This window comes from Cheilinus undulatus, linkage group 1 (genome assembly GCF_018320785.1).
Source record: "Cheilinus undulatus linkage group 1, ASM1832078v1, whole genome shotgun sequence".
Taxonomy (NCBI): Eukaryota; Metazoa; Chordata; class Actinopteri; order Labriformes; family Labridae; genus Cheilinus; species Cheilinus undulatus.
The window spans coordinates 22,535,839-22,557,739 of NC_054865.1; the positions used below are offsets into that span (position 1 = coordinate 22,535,839).

General features: G+C 39.4%; 1 protein-coding gene across 1 annotated transcript in view; it reads left to right on the top strand.

Annotated features, from left to right (window-relative positions):
- The window catches only part of LOC121510818 (neuropilin and tolloid-like protein 2), a 41,266-nt gene extending 26,527 nt beyond the window's left edge, over nucleotides 1-14,739 (top strand). Inside the window, exons 7-10 of the mRNA XM_041789064.1 lie at nucleotides 2,058-2,286; nucleotides 8,755-8,868; nucleotides 8,952-9,082; nucleotides 12,969-14,739. Of these exons, the coding sequence (XP_041644998.1) occupies nucleotides 2,058-2,286; nucleotides 8,755-8,868; nucleotides 8,952-9,082; nucleotides 12,969-13,718 (1,224 nt within the window). The 3' untranslated portion in view covers nucleotides 13,719-14,739. The remainder of the gene's footprint in view (nucleotides 1-2,057; nucleotides 2,287-8,754; nucleotides 8,869-8,951; nucleotides 9,083-12,968) is intronic.
- Nucleotides 14,740-21,901: the final 7,162 nt, after the last annotated feature.

Sequence of the window (21,901 nt, forward strand, 5' to 3'; positions counted from 1 at the left end):
GAGGAAAAGATTGAAAAAAGGGACTCTCAGTCCTACGGAGTTTAAGAACCATAGATTGATTTTGGGAATAGATGGTCTGAAACTATATCATTTAATGCAAGAATGAAACGAAACTGTGTTTAAATAACCTTGCTAAGCAGATGGATTGGCCAGATTTCATGTCTGTCATCAGGAAAATCCATCTTGCAAGAGCTGACCAATCAGAATCATTTGAGGAGAATGAGGCGGTAGCTACAGGTGGGGTTTAGTTGTACCAGGAGAGGGGAGCAATAGCTGCTACTGGTGTAGCGTTTTGCTTGGATGTAGCTATAGTATAGTAGCAGTTTTTTCACAACTGAGCCACATTTCTTATTCAAACAGGAGTAAAGAGCCACACTGAAAGCTCTTCTTGACAGGGAAGAGGGAACCTCAGCATTAGTTTTATCCACTAACAAGCTCCACTGTTCATAAACTACGGCAGTACCTCAAGCTCAGGTTACAACCGCAGCTGCACATGCCCAACCACCTCATTTTGTTTTGTCGCTTTTTAATGAATGTGACAGAACGTTCATCCAATCCCCTTCTGAGAATTTTTTGAACAGTCCTGCCATTCCCAAACGCTTTGCATGGGAGGTTTCTCAGGTGAATGTGAAAGTTATCTAATGCAATGGAGATATGAAACAGTCTGTCTGGCATGCCAGGTTAGTATTTTACAGTAGTTCTGAAGAGCAGCATGATAAAGCTGGTCAAAAATAAGTGGGTATCCATGTTTGGACAATTAAAGGTGAATATACTGCATCTGAGGCTGTGTGCACATGGCAAAAAGCTGTTATTTCTTGAACTGAAGCGACCAGCCAATCAGCAGAGGGAAATGAATAACCAAACAGATGAGTTAAAAATGTTTCACAGTAAATGGATGGATAATAAACTGTTTCAAAAGTAGTTAATGCATGATAGACGAATGGATACAGAGGCAGTTATTGTGTGTGTGTTTAAATTGTTGAGTATGCAGACAAAATAAATCTATTGTTTATGCAGGTTCTGTTTTTGCTTATAGGTTATATATCCAAATGCAAGCAAGCAAACAAAATAACAAAGAAAATCATGGTTCTTGACGAAAACACGACCAGCCCACCAGGCTGCATGCTGATCCTGTTCCTGCCCACATATATTAGATCAGGTGCTAGCAGAGATCCCCAAATACCAAGAAAAAAAATGAAAAATAATTATCCAAACCTATATGTACTGTTCTAAACAAATAACTACTGAAAGAAAGTATGTTTTAATGTTATAATGGAAAATGAAAAAATAAAAATATAAAACAAACACCATTTGGTAAACCAAATATACAACCTAATACTGAAAACAAATGCACGGCCCCTACACATCTCATTCAAATTTACTACATTAACTTTGTTAATAATATTCTGCTTGTATGTATCTTTTATTTTCGAAACCTTTTTTCTCATCCCTAGCTATTGTGGTTCACTAAAGAGGTTTTTCAGATTATAACAGTCTGCTTTAATTGCTTATTTTCCATTGCTCCTATTCATTCTTTTTCTTTTTCTTCATACTGATGACAAATATTCGCTTTACTTATTTCTGCATATTTTTATGTGTTTTCTTGTATTAAGACTGCAAAGGCTGATTTATGGCAAACAGGTTTTTATGCAGAACACTGATTTGATAAAGCCAACATGGCAACATAGTTCAATAATACAGTAACAATGTAAAGTGTGATAAAAAAAATAAAAAAAATGAAAGAGTGCATGTTAGTTCATAGAGGTTGCTCATATTTTTTTTTCTTTAAATGTTTTTGCAGTATGTGTCTTGTGAAAAACATCATTTTTACTTTAAATTGGCAAAAAGATTAATCAGCATGGTTTGAAATCATAGCCATTATATTCCAAACTCAAAACTACTATTTTTACAGTAAGAAGTCCACATGCAGAGTAAGAATGGATTTTTATCTGAGAGCTAGACTTTGATGATCCATTTCGTATAAATGCTCATATTGCAATGATGATGAAATTGCTATTGATGCAGACTGGATTTGGAATGTCTTTTCTTGTCTGCAGATCTATCTTCGCTTCCTGGAGTATCAGATGGAGCACTCAAACGAGTGCAAGAAAAACTTTGTTGCTGTGTACGACGGTAGCAGTGCCATCGAGAACCTCAAGGCCAAGTTCTGTAGCACCGTAGCCAACGATGTGATGCTGGATAACGGTGTGGGGGTCGTACGAATGTGGGCTGATGAGAAGAGCCGTCTCAGCCGCTTCCGCATGCTCTTCACCTCCTTCGTTGACCGTGAGTACCAGGAATCTTTATAACAATAAGCATGGACCTTGTTTTCTGAACTGGTGCATCATTTCTGTTGAGCTGTCAGTCACTTTACGTTAATGAGTAATTCAGAAATACAGCGAGATCTGATCTGTGACAGGTGCATCAAATGGATTTGTCGGTGCGTGATTTCTATTCTTAGAATACCAGGCTTTGAAAAAAATATAGATTATCTGGTAAGTGGCATCATCAGACCTTGATGTAACTTCAGATGAGCAAGGGATACAAAGAAATGTTATCACATCATTTTTATTATCTTTAAAGATCATGGATATAATGCAAACTCAAAAAAGATGTGACAGACAGATGTGTTTGCTGATCTACCAGTGTTGCTAAGCTGAGGTGTGGACTCGAGTCACGCGACTTGGACTCGAGTCAGACTCGAGTCACATTTTTGATGACTTTGGACTCGACTTAACAATATCATCAAAGACTGATGCGTTGTTACTGATGCATTGATCCAGCTTTTAAAGCCCTGATATAAATCCAATACCTGAGCTTTGGGTATCTGCAGACACTGACTCTGACCTGATCCATTACCTCTGTTAAAATAATTTTCCTCACTGTGAAGATGAGACTGAGTCATTTATGTGTAAGACATTTGCACTAAAATAATAATCAGTCTGCCTCACATTCTGTGTACCACCTGGAAGAGTATCACTCACACCCCTGCTGCAACACTAAAACCTTGTGTAGCTGCACTGTATGTACAAAGCAGCAAAAGCTGTTAACTCCTTGGTTGTCCTGTTTTGGTTTTCTTGTTGCCATCATTGCCTCTTGAGATTCCATGTGCTTTAGTAAACTAATAAAGCATTTCCTTGATGGCAGCTGAAATTTAGTTGCTTTTTAGTGATCTGTGGAAGTTTTCAGGCTGTAGCACTGCAGGCGACCGCTTTAGCTCAAGGTAACTGTGGTTAAGCTCACAGCTTTCACATCAGTTATCTCAGGTAAATTTGCTCTCAGAAAGCTGAGGCTGAGTGCCTCTCAAAATTACTTATGTGCTGAAACCATATCATGGAAGAGTTCTGCTGCTTTTAAAACATCACTGGAAGTTTTTCATCTGTGCAAGGCAGCTGTTTTGTTTCATTAGTTTCTCTTCATCTTCCCTCCTTCATTTACACCCATTGTCTAATCCAGTAGTTCTCAACTGGTTGGGCATTGGGACCCACCACCACCACGACCTCTTTATGAGAAATCGCAACCCGAATAAAAAAAGCCCTAGCCTATGCATAAATGTGCCGTTGTTCACAGTGCATTTTAGAAAAAGAAACAGTCAAAACTCATTGGGGATATTTGAGTGCGCAACTTTTTCTCTTTTGTGCAAAGTGATGGAGTGAAGTGCGCAATTGTGCAGTAAAACACCCTAGAAGGAGCATAGTTGGCAACCTTATTCCACTAATCAGAACCTTGCATTGTACCATACTGTTCACTTTCATTGCCTGATATGAAAACAGGAAGAGGACAATTTCTTTGGTGCTCTCTCTTGTGGTTAAATTTGAACATTAATTTGTTTTCCCCTTTTACAGTGGTAAATTATAGTCATTTTACTAGAGGTCTGCTTGATTATTTGATTATTTAATCAGATACTGTTTCAATAGGACATGTGTCAGTTTAGTTTAAATGAAAATGTAAAACCCTCCTTTTAATGATTGTGTAACTGTGTTTTGGATTGAAATGAAAGCACTTTACGTCATTACTTTACTGTAACAGCCATGACATTATCCACCCACACTTAACAACAGCTGATTTATGGGGTCTGCATCAGTAGTCACTAAGAGACGCTGAAGTGTCATTTCAATGAGAAAAGCTAATTACACTGTGCCATGTTTGGAGCATAGATAGAAGAAAACCAATTATTCACTCCAGCATTTGTGAACAACTGAAAGCATTAAATAAATTATTGATATGCATGTCACAGCGTATTACTCTGTTTATCATAGGTCTCTTATAAGAGGAAAATAGACATAATCTGTTTGGCAGAAAGTAGCTGAGTTGGCATAAAAGATCTCCTGGAAGTAATTAGGCATTTAACTTCATCATTTCTGAAGGACAATAAACTTGCAAACAGATGCTGCTTAAATCTGCATTTTTCTATCTTAGCACATTATATTTTCATGACATGCCTGAATAGACTCAGGTATTAATTGTCACATTCTCCCGCATACTCGCCAAACCCTGGGTGAATGCTAATGTTGTTTTCATGAGCTTTCCCATGACCACGGCAGTCAGAGCTTAATGGCCTTTTAAATTCAGCAACGGTGGGTTTTCTCTTTACACTCAGCCAGTCCTTAAGACCCTTTGGATCCTCATTAATTCTGATCACACAGTTCATCTCAGAGAAGTCTGAAGTCTCTTGATAACACTGAAACTTTATTCGGTTGGAGTCAGCGACTGAAGTTTGGTTGGGGGTCAGAGGGAACCATTAATCTTTGTCACTCAGAGAACAAGATGAGTCTTGCCTCTTGCACTCGGTTGCCCTGGTGCTTGATCCAGACGTAGTACGACTCTAGTAACACACATTGTCTGCATCCAGACATGAGTTCTGTGCTTATGAAAAGAAAGTCTGTGTCAGAGGGTGGTGCGTTGTTGTCACCTTGTGAGAAGCTACTTTTTGAGGCGAGAGAGACATAATCATTTTGGAAGTGATCACAGTGTCAGGGGAGCGACCCTGTCTGCAGGCTCACTTGGAGATAGATGAGGCGGACATTCAACACACACACTTCCTCAAGCACAACCCCACTCACATGTACAGCCCTTTCCCCCTTTTTGTCAAAGTTATTCAACCCTGAGGCTGAGAAAGCATGCAGGAAGGGGAAATGGAGGCTCAGAGCCCTCATCACAGCAGACCCCTGGAGCACGGGTGAAGCTGGTGGAGCGGACCGCAGTCTGTTTCAGCTGTGATAAAGACTCAGAGTCTGGAGCTGCCAGGGACTCTGTTTATAAAAGGCAACCAGAGGTAGAAACATTCTGTTGAGCAGGCAAGGAAATTAAAAAGCCATAAGAGACAGGTTGAAAAGTATATGGTGTGAGTAAAGAGTCATGGAGGAGTTGGAAAGCAACATTGTCTGGCGATGATACTGTTCCTTAGTATTAAGGGTGCTTAGAGGAGATTAAATGGCTCAGTGTATTTTAAATCTATGTATCTCTTCTTAAGTACAGTAATTAAGTATGTGTTCGTGTTCCCTTCCACCTCTGATTGTGTTTTTGTCGGTCTTACATAAGATAAAATAGGAAGGAAAGGGAACTCTGCCTTTGTTGGTCCCTCTGACACTTTTTCCGTTTCCTTCCTGTTCCAGTTTCTCTTCTTTGAAGGTGAAATGTTTCCAAAGCTGCATGCATGAACAGAAAAAAAAAACCTTGATTCCCTGACCTTTTCCTAAGTGTGTCTGCAGGGTCTTAAAATGTATTAAAAGTTGGGGCACAGATGGTGTAGTGGTTAGGTTGCTCCCCTTGTATGGGGGTGGCCCAGGTTTAAGTCCAGCCTGCAGCTCTTTCACCACGCCATCCCCCGTCTCTCATCTCTGTTTCCAGATCTATCCACTGTCCATTCTATCAAATGAAGGCAAGAAAAGCTCAAAAAAAGCAACTTTAAAAAGTATTAAAAGTTGATAAATCAATTAAATAAAATTAAGACCCCCCAAAGCTCATAATCTGGCCCCAAAAGATTGTTAAATTCAGAAACATCAGGAGGAGAAAATTTTTTTGGTTATCAGGAGTTATTTCTTAAATCAACCCCAAAACAATCAACATTGCAATCGTTTTACCAGGGATGACTTAATGCTTAGCCATTGTTGTTGTTATTGTTTTTATGATTTTTTTTAATCAAAAATCCATCTGTAAGCCATTATAACTAAATATAAAGCTTGATAAACAAGTACTCATCAGTCCTGTCCAAATTAAATCTGCAGTTTTCTGCATCAACTTTCCACTTTTTGAGAGTGCAGTTTTTCCTGCCAGAGAATAAAAGCAGCACACCTGTTTTCTGCACATTTATTTGAAAGTCCAGCCCCCAAAGCATCTCCTAAGATAAAAAGCGTTCCCTTTTACAAATGTAGTTGATGACCCCTGTATTAAATTGTTATAGATGTGTCAAAAGAGATTGTGGGCTAGTTTTTCTGCTTCTGTTTTTAGATTTAGTTGTAAGAACAAGTGAGATTCTGATGGAACTCCACCAGATCCAATGTCAGTCCGCACATCTGTTTATCTTCTGGCCCGCTGAACTATCACTGCATCCTTAAAGCTCTGCTCTGTCTCCATCTAGCACCTTAACTATGTGATCAATTGATGAGTGCATGCAAATGCAAGTTTTCTAAAAAGTGGTTGGGGTAGAAGGTGTTCAAGCTTAGGCCTCAACAATTATACAGTATTTGTAGAACCAGCCTTTTAGGGAAGATTTTGCCTAGTGTGATACCAGCAGAGGGCTGCACGGTGGCACAGGGGTTACACTGTTGCCTCACGCTGTTGCCACCGTTAATTGAACTTTTTACCTCGATTCAGATTAATGAACGATTATTCCACCCCCAACCTCCAACTCTGTTTGTTCTGTAAATATTTGTGTAGTTTTAAAACAAAGGGGGCTGATGAAATTGTTAAATTACCAATATATCTTGTTCTTCAGACTTCAATCATCCAATCCACTAAACATCACTAAACAAGAGTGAATGGCAACAGCAGAATAAGCTGTTTGGCATTGGCAGAGAGGATTTGACAAATTTTTCATGGGTACAACCCACATACTCAGCTCTGCTGCTCATCCCACAAACACACGTTCCTTACAAATGTGCCTGAACTTAAAAGTGAAATAAACAGGCTTTCCAATGGTATAATATGTATTGCCAAGAAGCATTGTTACAACAAAGAAAAAAATCTGCCAAACACAAATTTATTTTCTTTTTGTGCTAGGTTCGTATCTTGGATTCTTGATTGATGATTCTTTGCCTTTTTAGCTTTATATTGAGCAACTTGTAAATAAGTTAAAGCTGAGACTATTTTTTTTTCTAAAATTAGTCTTGTTTTTTCTTTTGATGCAAAGAAAATACTTTTTGCCACTTTTATGCTTGTGGTTGATTACAGTGGTGTTTTGTATATGCATGCATCTTCTCGATGCCTTAAATCTGTATACTATAGAGCACTGAGGTTTATAATGAATCTTAAGTCCTTGATTCATCATTGTATTCTATACGATGAGGTTGGTTGATCTTCATTTACTGCACATAGACAAAATCATTGGTATATCCTTATTTACGAGGCTCTATTAAATCAGCTTCCCTCAGTGTGATTTTATACATCTGAAAAGTGCTGGAAGCTACAGGCTTTGCTCTGACTCAATCACAAAATGTACTTTTGCTCTCTGTTCCCAAAGTCCAGCTTGAGGTGGGTAAAAGGAGTTTCAGGTGTGCTGCTCCTGCAGCCTGAAATCTGCCACAGTAGACCTTATGGCTTGAGTAGTTGGTCTTTTTAAATCTTTAAAAATGTAGATCCTGTTATCAGTCTCTTTCATACAGTCTATGGTGACATCCTGATGTTTGAGTGTTCTGAGTATTGGTGGTACTTAAAAATAAATGTAGAGACAACAAAATGTCAGTGATTTAGTCAAGTGTTATCACATTTTCAGGACTTTTTACAAGACAGTTTCTCAGACCATGACTGCAGGCCAGATATTAAAATCACCAAGCTTGCTTCCACTTCAATCATTTTGATCCCTCTTCTGCGCGTAATAACAAAGTTTCCTGTGCGTTTTTGCTGCAGCCCCCTATAACCTCTACAAACTCAGGCAGCTGCATCTTGCCTCAGCCTTACAGCAGCTCTTTCTTCTGACTGGCAGTGCATCGATCTCCTGAGCCCAGCAGCCAGCATCAATTACCAGTCGTCTCTGTCTCTGCCTTCACAGCCTTCATACGCTAACAGTCACTTTAATGTCGAGGTCTCATGGCACCTGCCAGGCCATTTTCTCCCTGTGATGTCTGGAAGCCATTCCTACAACCACCCCACCACCTTCTTTTCTTTTCATCTCTTCCCTTTTCCTCCTCTGCCCTCTCCTAGTTTTCTAACTACCACCTCCTCTCTCCTTTCTGCCTTCTTGCTTCTCACACTCCTTCGACATGTAGGCTGCAGTTCAGTGAAGCGGCGGTGTCCTCCGCTCATCGCCTCATGATGTTGTGTCTGCAGGAAATGATGATGTACGATGTCTGAGGACTGCAGACTGTCTCCATTAGACCTCCAGTATTTCAGGAAATAATGGAGCATTATGGCTTTTTTATTTCATGCCTCTGAAGATTTCTGCAGCCAGATTTTCTTCTTTATTGTTTTTTTTGTTTTATTGTTATTACCAACGAAATAGCTCCCAGTCCTTTTCACAGTGTAGTCATCGTTTACATAGCACTTTCCTGTTGTTTTTCTAAATTCTATTATCTCTGCATTTCCTTGTGCCTGCAGCTCCCTGTTCAGCAAACACATTCTTCTGCCACAGCAACATGTGTATTAACAACTCCCTGGTGTGCAATGGAGTTCAGAACTGCGTCTACCCATGGGATGAAAATCACTGCAAAGGTGAGCAGAATTATTTTTCAGTTTTCCAGCATGTTTGTGTTTTTCTGTCTTTTTCTTATTCTGTCCTTTCTCCTGCCCTCCAGAGAAGCGATCCAAGGGGCTTTTTCATCAGATCACCAAAACGCATGGCACCGTCATTGGTGTCTCATCAGGCATAGTTCTGGTTCTTCTCATCATCTCCATCCTGGTCCAGATGAAGCAGCCCAGGAAGAAGGTAACTCAGGATTTGCTGTTGACCTTTTTGTTCTGCTGAAAAACAGGTGGATCTGGAAAAGAAGAGACACTTTCGGAGAGTGTCACCAACAGAACCAAACAAAAGAAAGTGGCAACAACTACCTCTGGCAAGATGAAAAAACATTAATAACTTCATGTTTGGTTTCAAGGTTTTTGTTCTTGGCTACTTTTTAATAACGAGTCTGATCTCTGTTTGCTTCATTTCTCATCATGCCTAGCAGGCACTCCTTACTCAAGAATCATTTCTTAATGGCTTTTCTAATGAGGCTTCTGTAATTAAAGAAATATGTGTCCCTGAATCCTCTAATAAATGTCTCCCTGTATGACAGATAAACATTATGCAAAATGATTGCTCTAAAAAGGACCCTGAGCTGTATTTCAATGATTTTCCATAAAAATGAAAGTTTTTTTTCACTGCAAAAACTTAAATCTTAACAAGTGATGATAATTTGATATCTCAATACTCATATTTATGATCTTTACAAATAAAGATATAAAAAGTAGAGATGGGCCGATCCATTTTTTTCAGTCGGGATATATGTACCGTTTTCTGATATGAAATCCATAATCCTTTAAAATCAAGATTAATATTCTTATTGGTTTTGGTGGTATTATGTGTATATGCTATAAAAGTCTCTTGTGAACTTGGAATAGGATTTCTTATTCAAAGACCAAGGTATATTTTAAAATGCATATAACTTAATATTATTCCCAGTACATTTATTTAAACTCTATGTTGGCTTCACATAGAAACAGGGAGCTTCAAAAATATGCAATGCTTTCAAATTAAATATTAGAAACTGCAGTAAGCTGAAAAACAGCAGCAACAAGGGTCGACAGCCAGCTCAGGGCTACTGCAGCAAACTGAAAATTAAAAATAACAATGTAATACTGAATAAAATGTAAATATGTAGGTAAAAATATCTATAAAAATAAAAAAAAAACCTATTTAAATAAGAATAAAAAACAATGATTCAACTAAATAGGATATATCCAGGGACTTTTGCAGCAGGAAACAACATAAGGTATAAAGTTTTTAATAGTTTTGCGGCCCCAGCATGGAAGGACGAGGTGGACCTAGGCACGGCACAGATGCAAATGAAGGAGCACAGGCGCGGGAATGTAACGCAACGTGAAGTAACAACAAAAGGACCCACCTCAGAGCACAGAGAGCCCACTAGGCAGCAGCTGCATGCTAGAGACAGCAGGATTTTTTCTAGAAGGATAGTGAGAGAACTATATATTTTGTCTCATTGTATTTCAACAAGTTACAAAGATTTTATAAGAGCTGAGGAATTTAACTTCACACAGCCCCACTACAACCTCTTTCTAATGGATCCCAGTCCAGTCCACATTCCTAACTAATTTCTAGCAAAGTCAGGCTTTAACCAGGCTTTTTGGTTTGTGAAATAAAGCTTCTTCCCTTGATTTAGTCCCAAACAGCAGCTCACAGGATAACAAACACCTTTCATCCTCCGTGCGTAAAGGAGAGTGCCAAACACGCAGACAAGTGTGTGCAGCCATCTCACAGCTGATTTAACTTCTCTTATTATAAAATTATAATACCATACTATCACCCACTGAATTAACTTAACTTCAGCTCCAGCTCTCATCAGATGGTTAAAATTGCTCTCGTCACGGTTAAAAAAAAAACAAAAAACTTTATCTGAAAATTTAATCCAGCTCTGGATACAGGCTGTCCTGTGACATGAGAGCTTGTTTGGTGCAGCACTGAAAGGCATCCAAAATTACACTGAGAGATGCCACAGATCATGGCGCATAAAGGAATGCCAGGGGGATTCAGATAGTATAAGGACACGCAGAGGAATGACTGTAGGGGCTCATATGAGTTACAAAGTTGGGGTTTCATTCAGCAGAAGTGCTTGAAACTCTGATCAAGCTCCAGAATATATGATGTGAAGGATAACTCTCCACTATGAACTGCTTTCTCTCTCTGTCCTCACTGGGCTCTGTATAGATAACGTAACCTACTGATCCCAGGTCAGGTGAAATAACTCTGGTATCAGATCAAATATCATATAAATCTGTTGCTATTTTACAGCTAAAAACCAATACTTATGTATTCTGAGTCATCAACACGTATAAGTTCATCAACGGTGAAGGCTTCGTGTGATGACGTCAGCGCGTGACGTATCCGTGCCCAGGCCTGGATGCGTTGAGCAGTATGAGTGTGGGCCAAAGGGGGGACAGGGGAGGGGTCAAATGGGCTTCAGTACGGTTAGAATACGGCATGGTACGGATGGCCTAATGTGAGTGCGTCCTTAGCCTGAGTGTCTGGACTTCACAGCTCTTACATAATCATTATAAGCAGGCTCATAGCCTGGGCTGTCTAAACCATCAGTTAACACATTCAACGAGCGCTCTCAAGAAACTTTTATTCCAATTATCCAGAATCTGCTCAAGGGTCAGTCTTCAACATTTTTACTAATTTTAATAACCACAGTTCATTGCAATAAATCGCTGAAATTCTAGTTTTGACTAAGAAGAAAATATCTATATATTAATTTGTAAACACGTTTTTGTTCAAATGTCACATAATCTCAACAGAGGTATGGCATACATCTTTTTCTTGTGACAAATCCCGATGTGTTTTTGTCATATGTTTTGATGGTTTACTTTTGTTGATACTCATATTTAAGCAGGAGACTGAAAACCAGCTGAATGAAATTTGACAAAAGTTGCATACTAATCTCTTGATAGGATCTGTTGTGATACGAAAAGAGGTGAAACTGACATGTCCCCTTGTAGAGCTGCACATGATGTTGAAGATGTTTTAGTGCATACTACAGGGGTTTGTCCAGACAGAAAATATTTGGATTTAGCCAGTCTGATTAGCTGATGGATTGTTTTGTGTTTTTTTTTTTTTGTTTGTTGCACAGAGGTAGATGACAACCATGTTTAAACTACAATTCCTCTTACATAAACCCACTAAGAAAAGTACAAACCTAAAAGAACATTTCTGTCCTCGTCCAGTCAACCCCCTGAACCCATCATGAATACTTCATTTCTGGCAGATCTCTAAAAATAAGGATTTGCATCCAAAATGCATAATACTCTGTGACAGACTGCACAGACACATTGGATCATCTGAAGCCACTTTTTCTTATTAAAGTTTTCTGATCTGTCTGGCCATGAAAGTCTCATGAGTTTGGAAGCACACATGAACCTTACACAGGGGGTCTCAGGACGCAAGGCATGACATGGGAAATCTGTCTCTTTAATGACAGTTTTTACCTTTATATCAATACCATGTATAGTTGCATTCCCTGCATGGACATTGCACCAGTTGCATGCATTCATACCATCTTCGTGCACCAGTTACAGCATAAAAACGGCATTGCCCCCTCCCACTCACTGGTGTTTAATTTTCCTGAATATTTTCTGCTGTGTTCTTAGATCAGACTTCCCACAGAAGGTTTACTAGAGTGCTGACAGGAAAATTCTAAGGTGAAGTCAGTGAAAATTTAGCTGTTTGTGTCCTCCTTGCAGCTCACCCTGAAAACACAAGAAAGTTTTTTTCTAGTGTGAAAGCACTTTAAGAAATGCTTGACAAGAAGAGATGTGCTAGAGTGGAAACCACAGGAAATTAGAGGCCAAAGATAAAGTCCACGCCTCAGTTCAGAGTATTAAACAGGAGTCCTCTATCAAAACAAACCCCCCACCCCTGTGGGGATCTGTATGTATGTTGCATGATCTGTATTTTGGGTTAAGCCAGCTGCTACCTACTTAAATAAACAAGGTAATTTTTACTAAGAGAGTAGTTCATTGAGTAAACTCATTATGTTTAGTTTCAGTGTAACTTTTCAGTATTTGAAGTTTAACCTTTTTAATGTGTCTTCTTTCAGGTCGTAGCTCGCCGCCCTGGTGTTTTCAATAAGGCGGGCTTCCAGGAGGTCTTCGACCCACCACACTACGAGCTCTTCTCTCTTCGTGACAAAGAGATGTCATCAGATTTAGCCGACCTGACTGAAGAACTGGACAGCTTCCACAAGCTACGGCGTTCTTCCACCATGTCCCGCTGTGTCCATGAGCACCACTGCGGCTCCCAGGCTTCAGTCGCTACAGGCGGGGGCAGTATGAAGCACAGCCGCACCACCCTGAGCTCCATGGAGCTGTCATACCACAACGATTTCTCCAAGCCTCCACCCATGAAGACGTTCAACTCCACAGCCAGCTACAAGAAGAGCTGCTATGGCTACAAGCAGCACTCACAGACTCATGACTGTGACCAGCAGGTCATCGAGGACCGTGTCACGGAGGAGATCCCTTGTGAGATCTATGGACGAGGCAGCGGAGGAGCAGTAGGAGCCACAGGTGGGGCAATGGGAGTAGGAGGACCATCAGGGATTGCAGGAGGAGGGATCGGAGGATCTGTGGGGATAGCAGGAGGAGTGGCGATGTCGGGCGGTATGGGGATGTCTGGAGGAGTGGGTCTGGCAGGAGGAGTGAGCATGGCGGGGCCGAGTGGCATTGCTGGAGGAATCGGTGGTGGGATGGCTGGAGCCTGCGGTACCCTCAGTATGCGTGGTAACAGCGCTCGTAACAGTACCACTGTGGTTGATCCACAACAGCGCTCCATGTCCATGGACTTCTAGATGGTAGGAGGAAGAGGAAAGTGAGAAAGGAAAGGCAGAAAGATTCACTCATGGAAAGAAGAGAAGGAGAGTCACTAAAGTGTTTAAACGATCACTCCTGTCTCTTCTTTGCTTTCAAAGCAATATCAAAAAGTATTGCAGTGACACTTGAGGCTCCACTCACAGTCCTGTCTGAAGGATTAGGAGGTTAGCAGACAAGACTCAAAGAGGAAAAAACATGAACATCTTCCAGATACTGATGGCTGTAGACTGTATGGAGGATGGAGTCATTCCTGCTCCATCTACTCATTAAATCTTTTTTCATAAGAAGGGGGGTTCTCGCATGCAGACCCAGACTTGTCTCTGTTTGGTTGCAGAGGAGACCGGTAACCAATCAACAGCAAGAGAAGAGGGATGGAGTCGTCCTGGACTGAGTTTTTACATTTACTCACCTGCCATGCACAGATATATGATAAATGGTGCGTCTTCTAATAATTTGAGTCTTTATTTTTGTCGGTGTACTGTACTGTTCAAACCAGTATATATATCCAGCCTCATGATGATGCTTGGCTTTTAACTCTTTAATCTTTTTCAAATGTTGATCAGATGATTTTATGAAGATGGCGTGTTCATTACTTAGGGTGTTGATGATGAGGAGGAGAAAAATGATGATCAGAAACATGATGGTGATGATGATGATGTGATATTACTATAAAGATTATGTAGTTTTTATTGTTACCTCACACTTACACAGAGGGTATCGCTCCATTCAGTCTCTCCTCAGGAAGAGCACATGAATAGACTTATTTTGGTAAGAAAAAAAGTATATTTCTGCTAATAAAGGCTATGGATGATTGTTTATGAGGAAGAATTTGGTTGTGAGGCCTAGACTGAATCAAAACAGCAACCATCCCACCCCTGAACCCCACCTTTACCAGGAGAAAATGTAATTCTCTGCATCCCCATGAACTGAGTGTGTAAAACAAGCACAACCTGTTTTCCTAAAGAGAAGAACATGTAGCCTGTATGGGACTCATTTATGATTTAGACCACTGGTTGTATAATTTCATTCTGTTGAATTAAATGAGAGTTTACTCACTCCTGTCTTAGCGTTTCTGTTCAATGGAGCAAAGAAAGAAGAAACAGCACCACCTGCAGGCTGAAGGCAGCGTTACAAGGTAAGACATACTGGAGGCCCAGGTTTGGATATGTATTCACCATATTTAAATGGTTTGAACATTAACGTTTAGTTTCAGTTTATAGAGAGAGTAATTAAGGGTTAATAACTGATTAAATATGATCAGTTTGAAAATCAATTGAAAAGATTTCCCATTCAGTGCAGACCATAAGAAAAGCCCCATGAATCTTTTATTCTTATTTTCCAGTCTGTCACTCTCTCCTGCATACACAAACTCCACTCACCCTTTGCTGTCATGATGCATTTGTCCTGTGTGATGCTCAAGGCAGCCTTTAAAAATACATTACCATCAGATGGTCACTCACATCCAGCATTAGGCCTCAGTGATGTACCGGTCTTTGACACAGACGTGTACTCCCAGTGATCCCAAAAAAGAAGGGAAGACAGTAAAGATGAAACGCCTATTGGACATTTTCCATACTGTGTGGCCAGTTTATATAAAGAAGCTACAGCACAGACGTCCACAGTCCCAGCAATGCCTGCAAGTGAAGGAAGGATTTCCACTCCGCTGGAAGGAAAAGGTAAAAGGTGGAGATCTGGTGGACATGTCAGACACTGCCAGCTGCCATCTGTACCTGCATACTGAAACAGACTTCTGTCTGTTCCTCCTTATCAACTGTTTTCCAGCCTCTGCCTTCATCTGCATATTTAGGCAGGCTGCTGCAGCTTCCGCCTCCACATACTCATTGTGGCTAAAAGCTGCTGTGTTCTTTTAGATTTTGTTAGGATCTGCAAGCCCTGCTTCTATCTGACAGCGCTGAGAAGAAGTATTTGCCCCTTACCTGATTTTTTTCCTGCATATTTGTCACACTTCAGTGTTTCGGATCATCAAACACATGCTTATGTTGGGCAAAGATCATCAAATGCAGTTTTTAGATGATCATCATGTTCATTAAGGGAAAAAATGGAAAAGGAATCACCCCCAAACCTAATAACTTGTGCCGCCTTGGTGAGATAACTGAGTCTTTCACATCACTGTGGAGGAATTTTTGGCCCAAAAGAAAACAAAGGAGGGTATACTTTTTTAAAGGACTTTGAGCCATTTCAGCAACTGCATACATAAATGATTATTAATGCAAGTGAGTTGGATCTTACACTGACCTCCTTGTGTCCTTGCTATACACAGTCTGACAGTAGTTTTATTCACTGGGCCTGCTCGTTCATAGATAGGTAGACAGACAGACTGACATATAGGGACATTCAAGAAAAACCCAATTTTAAAAAATGCTAAATTCCAACACTTTATTAAGAACAGGAGTTTAACGTTTAAAACATTACATTATAAAAAATGCAACACTTCAGAAATGTTTTGTTTTAGCAAGTTACAGTAAGAATTTCAGTTAAAAAATAAAAGTTGATAAGTACTCCTCAAATTTACAATGTTTTTGCTAACCTCCATGGGTGTCTTATGCATGCTGAGCCCAGAAAGCTTTCCCTTACTCTCCCCCTGCTGCCTCCTCTTACAGCCTCTGCAAACTACCTGAAACTGACTTAGTAGTCAGACAGCTGCCACCTCAATCTGCACCTCATCTCTGTGCCATGACCTGCAGCTTCTGCCTCCATCTGCAGGTTGTGAAGACAGCTATAGTCTGAACATCCTCTTGTTTTCAGCAACCTGCAGCGTTTTTTAATTAACCTTAACCTTCCACCGCTGCCTGCCCTTTGTGGCTAGAAACCTCCAACTTCTATTACCCCCTACACATAGTGGTAGACAGCATCTTCCCAACTTTCACCTCCAGCCTCTGTCTTCATTTTTCAGCTGCCACCAACGCCGAACAAATCTCAGCTGGTAGCTGCCATTCTAACCCTCCCCTGTTGTGTGCCAGACCCTTTACACACTCAACCCACACCTTCAGCCTGTGCCAGCAACCCCCCCTCACTCACACACTCCAACTGATCATCTGGAGTCTTCATCAAGCCACATAAGGGTTCCTATAATCATTGTAAAAATAATTTGATTTTATACAACCCCAATTCACAAAAGCTGGGACACCATGTAAAATGTAAATACAATCAGAATGCATCCATCCATCCATCCATTTTCAATACCACTTATCCCATTGGGGGTCGCAGGGTGCTGGAGCCTATCCCAGCTGTCATTGGCGAGAGGTGAGGTACAACTTGGACTAGTCGCCAGTCAATCGCAGAGCTGACATATAGAGACAGACAACCAGGTACGCTCAAATTTACACCTACAGCCAATTTAGAGTCACCAATTAACCTAACAAGGTGGTGGGAGGAAGCTGGAGTACCCGGAGAGAACCCACACGTGCACGGGGAGAACATGCAAACTCCACACAGAAAGGCCCTGACCGGGAAGCAAACCAGGGGCCTTCTGTGAGGCAACAGCGCTAACCACTGTGCCACCGTGCAGCCCAACCAGAATGCAATGATTTGCACATTCCTTAAGTATGTTTTTTTTTTGTTTTTTTGTTTTTTGTTTTTTTGTTTTTTTATTGAACATAAACAACATATCAGATGTTAAAGGTGAGACATTTTACCAATTTGTGAAAAATATAAGCTCATTTGTAATTTGATGGCAGCTCATACCGAAAATGTAGGGAAGGAGTAACAAAAGATTTGGAAAGTAAATGGTACTACGTACATAAAAAAGCTGGAGGACCATTTTACAGCTAATGAAGTTAACTGAGAACAGGTCAGCAACATGAAGGAGCATAAAAGGAGCATTATAAAGAGGCAGAGGTTCATTAATCTTCTCACCAAAAAATGTGTCTAAAAGTTTTAGGGCAATTTCAGGAAAATGTTGCATAAAATTGCAGAGACTTAAGATATCCCTCTATCTACAGTCCATAATATCATCAAAAGATTCAGAGAATCTAGAAAAATCTCTGTGCACAACAAGCCAGACTGAAGGACAGTGATACTCACGATCTTGGGGCCCTCAGCTGGCACTGTTTTAAAAACGGGAATGATTCTGTACTGGAAATCACTGCATGGGCCCAGGAACACTTCCAGATATCATTGTCTGTCAACACAGTTGGCTGTGCCATCTACAAATGCGAGTTAAAGCTGTATCATGCAAAGAAGAAGCCTTATGTGAACAGAAAGAGAAAAGCAACCGTCTTCTCTGGGCCTAAGCTAATTTAGAATTGACTTGAGTAAAATGGAAAACTGTTCTGTCATCAGATTAATAAAAATTTGAAATTCTTTTTGGACACCATGTCCTGTACACTAAAGACGAGAGGGACCATCCAGCTCATTATCAGTGCACGGTTCTAAAGCCTGCATATCTGATAGTATGAGGTTGCAATAGTGCCTATTGCATGGGCAGCTTACACATCTGGAAAGACACTATCAATGCTTAAAAAATAGAGATTTTAGAGCAACATATTTTCCCATCCATACAATTTCTCTTTCAGAGAAGGTCTTGACTATTTCCATAACACAATGCTAAACCACATATCAAATCCATCACAACAGCATGGCTTCACAGTAGAAGAGTCTGGGTGCTGAATTGGCCCACCTGATTCCAGACCGTTCACCTACAGAAAACATGTGGTACATCATAAAACGACAAATCTGGCAGAGAAGACCCAGGACTGTTGAACAGCTAGAGTCCTACATCAGACAAGAATGGAACATTTCCCAAACAAAACTCCAGCAACTGGTCTCCTCACTTCCCAGATGTTTGCAGACTATTTTTAAAGGAGACATGGCCCTGTCGCTGATTTTTTGAAAAGTGTTGCTGCCGTCAAATTCAAAATGAGCTAATTTTTTTCATGAAATGGTAAAATGTGTTAGTTCCAACATCTGATATGGGTTGATTAAATTCACCAATCATTGCACTCTGTTATTATTTACATTTACAAACGCACCCCAACTTTTTTGGAATTGGAGTTGCATATAAGTTTAATTGTGTGTGGTGTTTAATTCCAGGAATTAGTTGTGGTTTCTATCAGGACTTACAGTAGCCGATACAGACAGTACATTGTATTAAAAGGACTATTCACTAAAATAGTTTTCTTCCTCCCATTCTAACACCGTTCTCTTCCCTAAAATAAACGTGTCCCTCCCTTCACATGGTGTCTTTCACACCACTTTAAGGAAGGCACAAATCTTCCTTCCCTCCTTAAAAGATTTCTGCCATTTACAAGTCAGGAAAATTAAAAAAGAAACATGGCTTGATAGTTATGTGACATCTCAAATATCTTGACCAAGCCTGAAATCTTTTTTTTTTTTTTTTTGTTTAAGATGAAATTTAGACATTTTAAAATCCTTTGATCAGTCAAGAAAAGTTTATTTCTATATCTGATTTAGAGGAGAACTTAAAATGGTTAAATACTACACTGGAAAATATAGACAAGTGTGAGTTGAATGTGCTCCAATGCAAGCCACAAAGACTGATCACCTATGTAGAGCTACATCTACTTCTGTATGATTCTAGACAAAAGCAAACAATTCTGGAAAATGCAAATCTCCCAGGGACTGGTCTGACAATACCATAATATAGGATTGTTTAAAAGCATGCATGACAAATATTTAGTGCTTTATACTCTGATATGGCCAGAATATTCCAAGAGATCTGGAAGTTGGAGTTTTGAAAAGTATTTGAAATGTAAATGTGTAACAGCATTAGAGCTCTTGTCACATCTTGAGGGGAGCTTTTTTTGAGACTGCATGAAGGATTTCTCCTGGTTATGCATAATATGAATGTGAGGAATGATAAATGTACTAAAGGCTTATCTCGAAGCAACTGTGATTGAACTGATAAGGCCTAGGGTGCTAGGAAATCATTAAACTTACATAATTTTACATGAATAAAGATATAAATGATTAAAAATTATAAATCTAAAAATTAGGGTTTCTAAAACAAAGCTTTTCAGTTGTGACAATAACCTAAGCTGGTCTAAGTTAACAGTAAAACTTCAAATATTAAAATAATTGACTATAATTCAGAATGAACTAAGTTAGTTTTGTATATATGTATATTTTTCCATGGGATGTTGTTAAACAAAATGAGAACTTACACTATGTGTGATGTAAATCTGGAAACATTCCTCATATTGACTTATTTATAGAGGTTTGTTGCCTGTTCTTATACTTCTTCACATTAAATGCAAAAAAAAAACAAAAAAAAAAACATAAATGTTAATACCAGAAGTTATGTATAATTACCAGAAGATATGTATCTCTTTATCATTTCTGATGAGCTTTATTTGTATACTTCTACATAATTCAGTGAGCCCTTTTAGGAAAAAACATTCACTTTTGTTACTTTGGTTGTCTAGTCGCTTTTTCAGCTCTTTTAAACAAATAGAGTGCCTTTTTACTTTTCATTAAGAGAATAGATTATTTCCAACTGTTGGGAAATACTGCATATGGCTGAACACCTGTGAGCACCTATTTGTAGATGGTTATGCATACAGCCTATAGGGCTAAGCAGATGATTGCAGTTTCATTGTTATCCCAATATGGTTACCAGTACTGGTGTTAGCAATGGGCAATGTTGTAGATTTAGGTGGTGTCTGAATCTGCAACAAGAGTTATTCATGTAGCTGTATGGGCATTGCTTTCTTGCTCAGCCTGTGTATGCTTTGCCCAATGGAGGTCTGTAATGAGGGTCTGAGAATCGCTGTCATGGCTGTCCATTTAAATAGTGTAGTATAATAGTACTTTTTTGAGTATATTTTGAGTCAGTACATTTACTTCTACTTAAGTTTTAACTAGAGAAACTGTACTTTTACTTGAATACAATACTCTTGTATTTTTTTTCCACCTCTATTAACAACACACTAGCACATAGGAAGGGAATGATTTCACATTAAATCCCAAAAAATCTGTTGTAAACAGTAAAAACCCGAGTGTTGATAAATCAGGGGTGGGATTTTTACTTCCAAAGTGTAATTTAATCTCAGACAAAGGGAAACTGTCTTCAATGTTGGAGCTATGTAACAGTGTTAGTTCAGCTCTGTAGAGTCAATTGGTCTATACACAGCCAACTGTGATTTCAAATCTGGGGGGATGTACAGTATAGGAAAAATTCTCCATCATGCCCTTGGGCAAAGTGTTTAGATATGTTTAATGTGTGTTGTGTTTAGATGTTGCCTATTGTACATTGATACCTGTTGGGGTTCTTTTGGTCATGTTTCTGTTGGATTATTGTTTGTTCTTTATATGAGACACATTTGCAGCATGGGTGAAGTTACCCGCTGAGTTAGACGCCCCATCTAAGACTTTAGGTGCTTCTAAAGGACAGATGGTGCATTAGAATGCATTGCCTTGCTATGAAACCCACCTTGCCACATATTATCATGAGTTACTACAGCTCTGTCATACTGTAAAATATTTAACGCTTTCAGTAGTTCAATTATATTGAGTGTTGACAAATATCGACACTTTTTAAGTGTTAAATTTAACTATATATGACTTATATCAACACTGTCAATTTTGCCGTGTATTTTGATTTATAATAGAGATGTGATTTTTACCTGTTGAACCTGGTTGGACATCTATTCTCTTATCATTTTTGTGAATAGGGAAAGATCATATTTTACTGTATAACTTCTCTGCAGCTACTCAGTACTTACAGTAATCTTTAGACTTAATTTTTTTTTACGTTTACTTGATTAGATTTATAGCCAAGTACTTTTACTTAACAAAAGTAACTGTACTTTTACTTGAGTAAAATAGTTTATACTTTTTCAACTTCTGTAAATTTGTGAGGTAAAATGATGTCCTTATTCAGATGTGTTTGTTTCCTGTTACTTGACAACACTGTCATTCGCCCACGTATAGGACTACAAAGTCGCTCATTATCTTACAGACTATATATTAATTACATTTTTAATTAGAATAGATTACATTGTGTCAAAGGCTGAATATGTTCTTTAATCCCCATCAACAAAAACAACAGCCGCAACATCAATACTTGTCAACATCATTATCAGAATAATCATCAAATAACTACCTAAGCAGTGTTCTTTACTGTACCTTTTCTTCAGTAGTCATGCCGCATACCTGCAGCCTGGAGGCAGCAGCGGACACA